This window comes from Copidosoma floridanum, unplaced genomic scaffold (genome assembly GCF_036245765.1).
Source record: "Copidosoma floridanum isolate Cflo_tuat_1 unplaced genomic scaffold, Cflo_Japanese_pri ptg000013l, whole genome shotgun sequence".
Lineage (NCBI taxonomy): Eukaryota > Metazoa > Arthropoda > Insecta > Hymenoptera > Encyrtidae > Copidosoma > Copidosoma floridanum.
Window position 1 is genome coordinate 639461 of NW_028321890.1, and position 13258 is coordinate 652718.

General features: G+C 31.1%; 1 protein-coding gene across 3 annotated transcripts in view; it reads right to left on the reverse strand.

The window, feature by feature from the left end:
• Positions 1–13258, reverse strand: part of Gmppb (GDP-mannose pyrophosphorylase B) — a 176084-nt gene that overhangs the window by 59691 nt on the left and 103135 nt on the right. For all 3 annotated transcript variants that reach the window (XM_089591083.1, XM_089591082.1, XM_089591081.1), the window contains exon 2: positions 10845–11238. In XM_089591083.1, coding sequence (XP_089447209.1) covers positions 10845–11184 — 340 coding nt within the window. In that variant the 5' untranslated portion in view covers positions 11185–11238. The remainder of the gene's footprint in view (positions 1–10844; positions 11239–13258) is intronic.

Consider the following 13258-nt stretch of genomic DNA (forward strand, 5'->3'; position numbering starts at 1 on the left):
AAAGTTAAACTGCACACATAAATATCATTTTTCCCACTTCATACGTTATTAAAAATATCATAATGATTTTCAGACACATTTGTTTATTGAAAAACAAAACTTTATTTTTTGTTTGTCTTTGACCTCAGCAGTAGTCGTAGGAGCCCCCTTAAGTACTTTCACTTTGTTTAATATTTAACATTTTTTCGATGATTATATTTTGTAAGCCATCATCATCTTTATCACTATTTAAACACTTACCAAAAAAGTTATTGAAATAATATGCAATTCTACAATATGCACTAGCTTTTAGTAAACGCTTATTATCTAATTGCTGCCAAAGAAACTTGTACATCTTACCTAGAATGCCATGAACAGCCTCTACAACCCATCTTAATTTCGTTACGTAACGAGATTTATTCGCTAAAGTTGTACTCCTATTTGGTCTATTTTCCTGTAAGACAGACATGAGAACCTTAAAACCAAGTTTTTTTAAATAAGGTACCAGATCCCTGAAACCTCTATATGCAATACGAATATCATCGTTTCTTATGAAAGTTTATATACCATTTGGATTATTCATTACTTTCTTCATGATGCTTGCATCATTTTCTGTGGCCAAAAAAGAATCAGGGAGATAACGAATCCATATGGGGTGCAAATAGTAAACGGCTTGACCAAAGGATATTTCTTGTGACCTGACTATGATTTTTATTAGTACTCGTTATTTTTACTTTTTGATGACGTAGATACGTTCCATCAAAAACTAAAGCAAGCTCAGTTGTTAAATTAAACAATTTTTTTGCATGAATGGAAGTGTGATCACGGACAAGATCCTCTCTTTAATACTTTTGGCACCAAAATACTTCAGAAAGACATCTTTTTAAATGAATCAATTACTGACTCACAAAAATCGGATGCTTTTATTTCGTCTTTTATTTTAAAAACAGATGTAATAAAATTATTTGATGATATTGTTCGTAATTTAAATAAGCAAATAATTAAAGCCTGCATGACGTTTCTAGAATCTGGTGATCTCATGGAAACTAATAATTTCCTCAACTTTGGCAATTGATCAGTCGAAAGATTGATATAGGAGAATACTTGTTTTTTGGCAAGCTTTGATAACTTGATTCTTTCTACAAAATTTTTTGGAGCTTCATCTGAAAATTTCTTTAAAAATATATATATATTTCATCAGCAGTTAAAAAACTAGTACTACTGTTTACCTGTATTAGTTTCAAGTCATCATAAAACAATTATTTTTTAAATAAATGTTAAGCACAAACTCGATTTCCATATGGAATAAAGATTTTCGTTTTTTTGAAACACTGCAGTCTTGCAGTTAATGGTACAAGCTTTAAGTTATTTTTATTTCTAATGATACAACATGTTATATAAGAAATAAAAGTTCTTTGAAGGGGCCACTCCATGGTAGGTATTTTTTCTTTAGGTGTTCTACCTCAAAAATGCTTGCTGAGCTCTGAGAACTAGCCATTTCCAAGTTTGATTGAGTATTTATTAACTGACTTCCATTACTGATTGAAGATTATACTTCCACTGTGTGCCAAAAAAACTAGTCTTCTACACTTACCACAGAGTTTGAACTCAATTTTATTATTATCCTTATTCAACTGCTCACACACAGTTTCGACTTCACTAGCTGAATTAATGATTTTGATCTGAGCTGACATTCTACTGAGATTTCGCTTCAAGCAATTACAGCATTGATCAGTTACATCAAATTTATCCATGCTTAATGCAAAAACTGAAATGGCAAATATTTCAGATATATCAAAAGATTATAAAAGTTCTCACAAAAAAAACTAATTAAAAAAAAAAAAAATTATTCGTACAATAATATATCTTTTTAAAAGTCACGAAATCATTATGTAATTATCACGAAATTAATGAATTTGATCGTTTATATTAAAATAATTTTTTTGACCAATAAACTTTTGATAAAAATTTGCTTGCAGAAAGCTAAGGGGCCCTAATGATTGTAAATCTTCTACAATAAGTTGTCTCACTGACGCACAGTGGGGCCAATCAAGAAAAAAATGTTTAAACTCACCTACAGTCCTTAATTATGAGCCAATGTCCAATTTTCTTCTCATAGTGCCTTATACATTCACAATCTGTAGCTCAAAACAACTATTGGACAACAACAATAAGTTGAATGTAGAAAAGAATGAAAAAACTCTGTCGATTACGGCTGGTTGCACGCGAGTGAAGAGCGTTTCTTGACCACATCTCCCTTCACTGGCAGACTTTTACGTACTAGTATGGTGAGAGTTAAGCCATGTACTTGACTCAAAAAACATTTTTTTTATCGGCTAAGTAGTCGAATTCTATGCAATTCGGAGATAACACGTCATATGCAATTTAATTGTCTCATGTATTTGTCTTATGAATTTCAATGTCTGCTGTAATTTAAGGTGGCTCCAGCGCCTAGTGCCGTATCAAAATGGGAAGACTAAAAATTAATCATTATTTTCTTTAAAATATGGTATAAAATCATCGTAGACTGTTGTAAGTCATATTCTACATTTTATCTGTTAGTTTAGTGAGTTAATATGAAAAAACAAAAAAGTTTTATGGTGCCCTAATTGATGAACTGTTACGGTACGCTCCTAAGTTCAAGAGTAGTTATACCTAAATGTATGTACTCTGCAGAATGCAGACAGCTGAGAGCTGACTTGCACTCGCAACTGTATACTTAGTCTCCGATTATTTAAAGATTTTGTTCGATAACAAGACACTTTTCTGATGTCATCGAAAACTGCGTAATAATATACACAAGATGGTATGTTTTTTACACCTTACGGGTTATTTATATAAGTGCAGCAGTAGGTTGTATATCGCGTAAGCTTGTATTTCCTATCTAACCCGTCTTAAAACTACGATTTTGTGAGCATGATTTCTTACAATTTTCATCGTCAACCTTAATTTTTTTTTTATACGAATAAAAAGATGGGAATTCCAAAAATATAATTCAATTTTATTAACCTCGCTTGGGTTATTTATAACTTTAACATTGAGGCCACTGGAGCCACCTTAATAAAAATTATAATGTATATCACCACATAATGCATTCAATTAACTTTTTTTCCGCAGAATTTATTATTGTTTGTAATACTGTTTTTCAAAATTGTTTACAACAGTTAGTCAACTCACTTCTCAGATGTATAATTACGAAATCCGTGTTCAGGAGATCAAAATACATTAGTTAGCTTGTGAAAGAATTTGGATACGAGAAATGTTATTTACTGTCACCGTTGCCTGAACTACTAAATTGAAGGATTTGAAACACGAAAAACATACGCCATTGGGGGCATGTTACATCAAATTTATGCAGTTAAATAGTGAAAGCGTAGAATAACACTGAAGTACAGTGTTGAAGTAAACGATTAAGCCTTCGTGAGTTCCAAAAAATTGTCAAATAAATGTGTAACATGCAATTCAAAATTGTAAAAAGCGTGATTTTTGACACATTGAGAATTTTTACTAAAAAACAGCGCATCGTAAGAAAAAAGTTAAAAAAATGTTTTTTTTAGATCGAGACCCATCGATTACGAGAACCTACTGAGCCCCCTTAGTATATTCCTGGTATTCTTTATTTATGTTTCCTTGTTTTTCTTATTCCTCCTATTTAAATCAATATAATTCGTTACTCCCAAGTCGATGTTTCTTTCTTGATGTACTAGTGCCTATTCCCCCGATCATTTCAAATCAATAATATCAACTATGATAATAAAAGTAAACGTTGTGCAATATAAGGCTCTGCAAAAGGAAAACGAATATAAAGGACCAGAATCCAGAATGCAGATTGCATGCAACTCACGCAATAAGAACGCATGAACTTGGCAAAGCGAAGAACCTTAAATAAAGTTTTTCGTACCTACGAAAGACTATTCAGTCCTTTGCAGCTGCAAAAAAAAAAAAAAAAAAAATTGTAGAACAACTTCAATGATCTAAGATCTGTTGGACAAGTATTTTTAAGATTTTATTCTAAAAATATATTTTTTTTTATCTTTACTTCAAATTGAGAGCATTGTTTGATGCAAAATTAGTGGTTTTGGCATCGAAATGAAACAACATTTTTTTAAAAATTGCAATAAAAATGTTTATTAATAGTTATTTTACAATTGGTTTTAAGATTATGTAAGGTAAACGTACCTTTTATGGGCCATTTGACGATTGAGCCGTATATCTTAACAATTAAAATTATTTTTATTACTAAATAAAAGTTTAAGTGTATTCTTTGAATCTTAATCTTTTTAATGAGCTGAGTTAATTTTTCTATAATACTTTTTAACTTTAAAAAAAAATTTTTTTCTAATCGTCCTATCTGACTAGCTCACATCGCAGAGGAATAAATGAAATGTAGACGTCCAATCACGCAAATAATACTTACAATTTTTATTGTTTTCAAAAAATATACATTATGTGAATATAACATTATAAATAGCTTGAAGCTTGTAGATTCCATTAGCGATCTTAGATTTGTTTGTAATATTATAATTATTTTTAAAAAGTAGTGGCCCAACTTATATCCATAATTTTTGTTTGATGTACTTATTATGAGTCGGTAAAAGTAGAGTGGCCCTAATGTTTTATCACACAGTCAGTCTTCGTACGTAATATGGGCCACTAATTTTGATCATTGTTTTTATGTTTGATTTTTATTTATTTAAACAATGTTTGTTGTTACAAAAATTTAGTGCTTATAAAAACAATAGTGTCTCTAAAACCATGGGTAAGTAATAATACTATTAACAGCATAATGTGTTTACAAAAAGTTAACCTTAAAATTCAACAAAACAAAAAATATGTTTACAAATTTTCATACTCTTTTAGGTAAAATGAGTCATAATAAGTCAAAACCAAAGAAAAAAGTGATAAAAACAAAAACAAAAAAACAGAGTAGAAAAAATTATTCTAAAGAATCACTTTCAAACGCTTTGAAAGTGGTGCAAAATGGAACTACAGTCAGGTTGGCAGCTAAAAATTTTGGAGTTCCTCGTACAACTTTGGCCAGAAAAATATGCTTTCCTGGAAAATTTAACAGTTTAAGTGGACCACCTACTGTTTTTTCAAAGAAAGCAGAAGATGATATTGTGAATGGTATTATTTACAAAGCTGAGAGAGGAAATCCAATGTCAAAAGATGAATTGTTAGATTCTGTGCAACAGTATGTACGAGCTTAATGTTTAGACTCTCCTTTTACTAATGGCAGACCAGGACGACGTTGGATGGAAGGTTTTTTTAAAAGACACCCAGAATTGACAGTAATAACGGCACAAAATTTGATTAAGGCTCGAGCAGACATCACTGAAGAACACATGAGAGAATGGTTTGCAGAGGTTAAAGTATTTTTAAAGGAAAAAAGAATTGGAAAATTTAAAACCTTCTCAAATATTTAATAGTGATTAAACTAGTGTAGAGTTATGTCCTAAAGCCAAACAAGTCATCACTAAAGTAGGCTCCAAAACAGTTTACAAACAAGTTGATGGTGATGAGAAGGGTAATTTTACAACTTTTTTTATGTATAATGCTGATGGTGTTCGTGCCCCTCCTATGGTGATGTATAAATATAAAGATGGTATTCCAGAGAAAGTTTTAAAAAATTGTCCTTAAGGTTGGGGATTAGGAGATTCTGATAGCGGTTGGCAAACTGCAGAAACTTTTTATGAGTATATTGTCAATATATTTTATCCTTGGGTGATTGACAGTAAATTTGAATTTCCTGTTTTAATGTATTTAGATGGACATTCATCTAATGCAACTATCCCCTTAATCAAATTTTGTAGAGAAAACAAAATTGAGATAGTCACCTTATACCCTCACTCGACTCATATATCTCAGCCACTTGATGCCGCTTTTTTTGCTCCATTTAAAGCAACTTGGGCAAAAACTGTTAGTAAATGGAAAATAAATAATAATATAAGCCGATTAACAAAAGAACACTGTCCTTATGTGATTGCAGAAACTCTTAATAATATGAGAGACGAAGCTGCTATTGTTAAGAGTGGTTTTAAATGTACAGGACTGTATCCATTTGACCCAAATGCAATTGATTACAAAATATTTAGTAAAAAAAAGAAGACGAAATTTTTTGCCAATATAAGTCCTACACAAAATATTGGATTATTAGAATTATTTGAGAAATCACTGGCTCAGAATTTATTAACTGAATTCAAAGAAGCAGAAACAAGAAGATTTTGGAGTGGTGAAAAAAAATTTGAAGGAATGTTTGAGTATTGGATGAAATTAAAAGGAAAAGAAGTAGTAAGTTGTGAAAGTGAAAATAAAGACAATCAAGAATAAGTTTCTACACAGTCAGAAGCAGCTCCTGGTATTTTATTTTTATCCTCAAAAATTAACAACTACACAATGGTTGGAGGGGGGACAAAACAGTTTTTTAAAAGTTTTTTCAAGTTTTCAATCATTTTTTTTATCGTTTATTTATAAGCAATAATGAATGTAATTTTTAATGATTATTTTTTATATATTTACAGTTTTTAGGAAGACAGATTATTAGTTTCTTTTTTTTTTTTTTTTTTTTTTTTTATTTAAATTGTGAATAGTGATTTTTAAAGTAAGATTTTAAGTACTTTCAAGATGATTGTCGTCTTGGATTTATTTATTTTAAATTAGTGTTTAATTGTGTACCATTTTTAAAAAAGTAAATGTCATTGAAATTGTATTTATATTTTTAATCAAGCGTAATTTTCAGTTAATTTTTTTTTCTAGGGCATGTTACATCTATGATTTCAAATATTGAAATAGTCCTCGCAGAAAACCTAATCCCAACTTAACTAACAGCAAACAATTTATTATTTAATTGTAATGTTAGTAATAGTAATATGACAGAATACAGACGGACTGAAAATTCAGAAGTTGTATCACAGCTTTTCTTACTAATTCTGAATGACCTATCTACTTTGGATCCAAGTAACTCAAATAATACAATAGAGGATGTTGAAAATTACAATGAAAGTACTCATAACTTGACTGGATCAAATGTTATGTCTAAACAGTTTGATGAAAAATCTACTTTACACTTTAATACAAGTAAATATCAATTTTCTTTTCTTAATAAAAAATTCAAATTTATAAATTTTAATATCTAATGCTATTGTTACGTATGATATGCTGGGCAATTTTCAGATGAAACTCTACTACAAAATGAAAAAGAAAGTATTATATGTCAAGAAAGAATTGTAAATGAAAAAGAAAGTATTGTATGGCAATTAAAATTTCGTTTATGCTATTGATTTTTTGTGCTACAAAATTGAGCAATTTTTAAACTATTTACTTCCAGGAGTTACCAAACCCAAGCCTATTTCCGAATACTTTATGTTACCAGAAGATTATTTGCTTAAGAAAAAGAAATAAGTTATACAAAAATCAAAAAAACCTAGAAAGCCAACAGCTGGAACTTCAGATGTGTATTGGGATGTACTAATGAAAAAAGAAGAAGAGGCAAAACAAAAAATTCGAACGAAAGAAGAAAGAAAAATGATTCAAGCTGAAAGGAAAAAACTTTTAGATGAAAAAAAAAATCAAATGGAAGAGATTAAAAGGGCAAAAAAAGTCATTGACGACAAACGAAAGCTACTTAAAGTTATAAAAACAGAGCCCAAATAATTTTTATTTATAATAATTTGTTATAACGTTTGTCATTCATGTTTAATTATTGTTAATTCTAATAGTCTTTATAATAAATAACTTAAAAAGTTAGTCAGACCATTTATCCTATTTATCATCGACAGTCTAAAAATTGTCTACAAATTACCCAGATTCAGCTATGGCCCATAATACGTATATACATTATGGACCAGGGGGACAAACTTGAAATGATGGCCCATAATACGTTCAAAAAGAGGCTTTGCTTTTTTTCACAGTAAAAAAGTTTTTATCAATTTATTTTCTGTTGAAATTATTGGAAATTCTTCGTGAATGTCTAGCGCCTTGATTGATATCAAAATCACTGATAATAATTATCTTTTTTCTTTACAATCTACAAAAAATCAAAATCTCATAGGCAAAGTGGCTCATAATAGGTACGTTTACCTTACCAAAACAACAAAAAAGGCTTGAAAAACCGGCTTTTCCAAATTTTCAGTATGTTCTGGGGAAAAATAATTTTTAAAATACCATTAATCAAAAGAACAGAAAAAAATACATAAAATTGTTGGTTAGAAGTTAGCCAAAAAATACCAACATAACCAAAAAAAACCATTGAAAAAATTCAAAAAGTTTTTATGATCTCTTTTACAATCAAAAAAGTTTGAAAAATCAGTGTATTTTGGTTATAGAATCTACACGTTCTCGAATTGTTTTAAATTTTTTTAAATGGTGGATCGAGCAGAAATGATTTTCTTTAAAAAAATAGGTATTTTATGTTAGGAGGTCTGTATCAGCACCTAGAGGGCTAAAAATTTAACTAGAGGAGTTCTCACTCAAGTACTATTAAATGGTCAACTCCAATATAAAATCCAGGAAAGTAAAGTTTTTACTATATTATCCCGTTATAGCCTTTTGCATACTGATTCTTGACACTTCCTAGATGGTTTTTGCATGGTTTTTTTCTTGAAAAAAAAAAAAAATAGTAGCAATCAATAAGCTCAAAGCTTATGTAATAAAAAAGCTACATTTCCACTTTACTTTAGTAGGATCTGCTAGGTCACGTCAAAGTAGAATTTAAGGTACCTGGAATTAAAGTCAGTGAGTCTGTTTTGTTTATTATAGTCCCGAACAGAATATTGATCATCATAAGTTATTCAGTGGTAATACGTCAAGAACGCAACTTTAAATCGTGCGGCTAAATATCCCGGTTACCGACGATACTCTGACATTTTGAATAGGCTGTCAACCTATGCTAATTTCTAACCTGTCTTTGGCATAATACTAAGAGACGTTTGACTAGATTGTTACTAGTTATAATGCTAACCGGCGTCGCGTCGTAGCCATGCTTCCGACAACCTGATGATCCTTAAGCACCTCCTGCAATAACAGCAAGCTAAGGAGAATAACTTTAAGGAGTTAAAGCAGTCATATCTTCAGGAAATATTATCAGCCTTTGACTAGAAATATCACCACGGGCCCTTTTCTGAGCCATGATAAATCTTTACGAATACTTAACCACCATGAATGTAATCAATCTTTTCCAGGGTCGTTAAATTATTTTGCCAAAAAATATATTATCTTACAACTATCTTCAAAAAATGTTTTTGAGCAACTTTCAACAACGATTTGCCCACTAACAGACAGTACAAAGCCGGCAACTTTTAAACTAAGTTAGTCATTCACTGAGTTTTTTACCGCAAGGCTAGGTACGCAGACCACCAACGACCCTGTATTACCCTCTTGACTCTAAGCATTCCACCAGGTAACACCAATTTTTTTCATAATATGCGTTCGAAGAATCTAACAGTAAAGCTATAGTAGAAAAATAAAATTAAGCAAGTAGAAAAGTTTCCAACATACAAGCGTCAATAACCAATATCTACTTGGGGTCATGAAAACAATCGTGCTCCATGAGAAGAAGGTGCTTTGAACTCCAACGTGTCTGGCGTAACACTAAGACACGTTAGGAAAGAGCACTAAAATTAACTCCAGCGCTTTAAAGAGTAGTGAAACTGATATTATTTACTTAAATCTTCAAGCTCTTTAAATAGGTAGAATAATATGTATTTGTATTCGTTGACGTGCTAAAAAATAGAGATATGAGACTCCAGGACTTTGTTGCTCTGGTGAGAAAGTTATTTGATGTGTAGGCTAAAAAAAAATCAGTACTCATTTTTTCATAAAATTACTCTAAAAGCTTGATTCTACCACAAAATTTATATTTCGTTTTAGCCTCATCAATGTTTTGAATTTTATGAAACTCAACAAAAACTTTAACATACCATACTTAAGCTTTTGTTTCTGTTCTAAAAATTAAGGAACTTTATTCTGCTTTGCACGAAGTAATGTCCAAGAACTTGCTTCTCGTGTACGAGTACTTAGGTGATAAATGCATCACGTGGATCACTACGAGAGGCCAAAAGCGACAAGTGCATACTTATTATAGCCCAATACAGTAGATGTGTAGAATCAGTATAATGCCGTGCTGTCACGAACAACTCACACTAATAATTAAGGTTGTGATTTTTAAAAATTATCTCAATCTTTACGCTTTCTTTGTTGGATTGAAAAATAAGAAGGTAATAGCGATTGAATGATTTGAAAAATATAAATCAGCCAAAAGGTTAACAAAGAAGACTCAACAACATTCTCATTCAGATTTAGGAGATCTAGAAAACCCAGATGTTCCAAGGTACCTATAATGGTAGATAACATTCCCCTCTGGCCCTCAGATTATGTAGGGGTATGATAAAAGTAAGCCCATTTAGAAGTTGTGACAAAAGCTATAGCTCAGTTGTGAGCTGAGAGTGGAAATGGACTTTATTATGAGTGAAAGCACATACCATACTTACATTTTAAAAGCATAGCCAGCACTTTTTTACTATGCCAATACTAGATACTAGTATATGAAAAGACTCAATTTTTTTAATAAAAATAAACAAATTGAAACTTAGAAAAAAAATGTTATTCGATTATTCATTACAGGTCATGCATTGGATAAAAGAACAAATTTGAATTATTTTAGTATCCTTGAAAAATAAAAATAGTAGGATAACAAGTATTAGGTGTTTTATAGTAGTATCCAATATAATTAACACTTGTATGATACAGTAATTATTATACTATGTTAAATACGTGTCTTTTGTAACCAAATACAAAAAATCTTGATTCTATATGTACATTAGACTATTTTCTTAACTACTATAAAAGAATAAATAGTAAAAACAAACCTGCATTGATTTTGTTGGATATAAATTCAACTGGTTTTTCGACAAAACTATTAATTTTTCCATCATCATCGTAGACAACAACTCCGTATTTCGACGGCTCTTCAACTTTTGTGACAACAATTGTACCCTCCTTACCGTGATTCTTATGAAACTGCAATAGTTTTTTGAACGGAAAATCACAAATAATATCAGAGTTTAAAACAAAGAATGGACTTTCATCAATAGACAAAGCATCTCTTGCAAGTGCTAAGGGCCCAGCTGTACCAAGAGGTTGCTGTTCGTGAGAAAAACTAAGAGTAACCCCTAATTTTTCTGCTTCTTTGCAAAGTTCTTCTTCCATTTCTGCAGCTCTATATGATACAGCCAAAATAACTTGGGTGACATTGATCTGAACCTAGATATAAAAATACGTACAATTACGTACACAGTTGGAACGTATCAATTATAAATATATAATAAATGTAATAAAATAAATATAATTAATGTTAATATTACATGTTTTGTGCATAAAATTTTATGTTTTCAATGTGACATATATAGTTAAGTCGAGAATTCGTAAGAAATACGCACGACAAGACGAAAGATGGAACAGCTGACAAACATTATGTGATGCTATGAATTATTTGGACTTTGTTAATCTTATAGGGCGAAATAAAAATTTTAATCACTTGATTTCAAGTAACAATGAGAAAGATCCTCTCCAGGTGCGAATCAAACACACAACCACCTGTTTACTAGTAAGTTGATCTACTACTTGAGCTACCGAGAAGCTGTACATTCACTCGTACGGTAGGTTTAAATAAGTTTTAATTCTTAATTTTTTTGAGCTGTTATTACCTCAAGCTCAATTTCAATAGCTATAGTAGGAAATTATTCTAATGCTTGCAGATAAGTTTATGACTCTAAAGGAGTATCTAAATTAAATGACTCTAAAATATATACAAGCAATATTGATACATTTATCATTGTATCAATTCGCACATATGTAGATGGCTGCACTTTTATATAATCACTCTTAAAACCATTCATGCCCTTTTTCGATAACAAATGTACACACGGAGAGAGCTCTGATGCTATGGTAGTTGTGTATCTATATACTACTGGAATACAGTGCGTCACATACTACAGTAGCACCCGTAGAACACAACGGTAGTATCGAGAGTCTGCTACGGTAGTATAAAGATCTATGTACAACTGTAAATTCTGAAACGCACTACTACAGCTTCTGCTTTATATTACACTAGCACCTCTAAGGCGCTGCATAAGTATCGAATCTCACGTACTAAGTTGGCTCGGAACTCATACCAAATTGGTATGGCTCACGAGCAAACGTAGTATACGTCGCGTCGTCTGTACTATGCCACTATACCGTTTTTCAGGGGTATAACCTTTAGGACCGAGTTGCAAATGCTACACGTAGTTGCATAAGTGCTGCTTTTTTGAGATCTTCATTTGTATTTTTATACCAGATTTTTTGTTAAGAGACGTTATAATGTTGAATCTGTAAGCTTAAATATTTTGTTGTGAACAATAGTCAGTGTAAGAAAAAATTCAGACTTCCAGAATGCTAAGATTATCTACAAGAAAAAGCATTGTAAAACCGTACATTTTTACTTTTTTAGAAAAATATGTTAAAACTGATTAAAAAATAATTTGTTCTCTAGTATTATTTCTTTTGCCATAAAAAACTTTTATAAACGCCATACAAAAATGATAACTACGCTAATTAAAGAAACTAAGATTTTTTGTTTGCATACTTTTAAATCTGAAAAATTTAGTAAGTCACATCAACATAAACATTTCAATGAAATAGTGGCGATAACTATCGGTATAAATATATGTAACAGTTTTTAAAGTCGACGTGCTGTGTTATTGTAACAAACTTACTAAATATCTTCATCCAAGATAAGATTCGTGCTTAATAGTTAGCTCAAGGAAAAAAATGGAATGATACGAGTCTATTACTTTTAGTATAGGTTCATTTTGCTAACAAAAAAACATTTTTTAATACGTTCCATTGAATGAACCTCATTAGCATGAGCATTGTTTTAATCATCCTACAGCTATAACAATAACTTGCAAACCTACTAATAACGGTAAAGTGGCATAGTACAGACGACGTATACTACGTTGGCTCGTGAGCCATACCAATTTGGTATGAGTCCCGAGCTGACTTAGTACGTGAGATTCGATACTTATGCAGCGCCTCAAGGGTGCGACTGTAGTATAAAGTAGTATGAAGCTTTAGTAGTGCGTTTCACGATCTACAGTTGTATATAGGCTTTTATACTACCGTGGCAGACTCTCGATACTACCGTTGCGTTCCACGGTCGCTACTGTAGTATGTGACGCATTGTACTCCGGTAGTATGTAGATACGCATGCTACTATAGCATTAGAGCTCTCTCCGTGCAG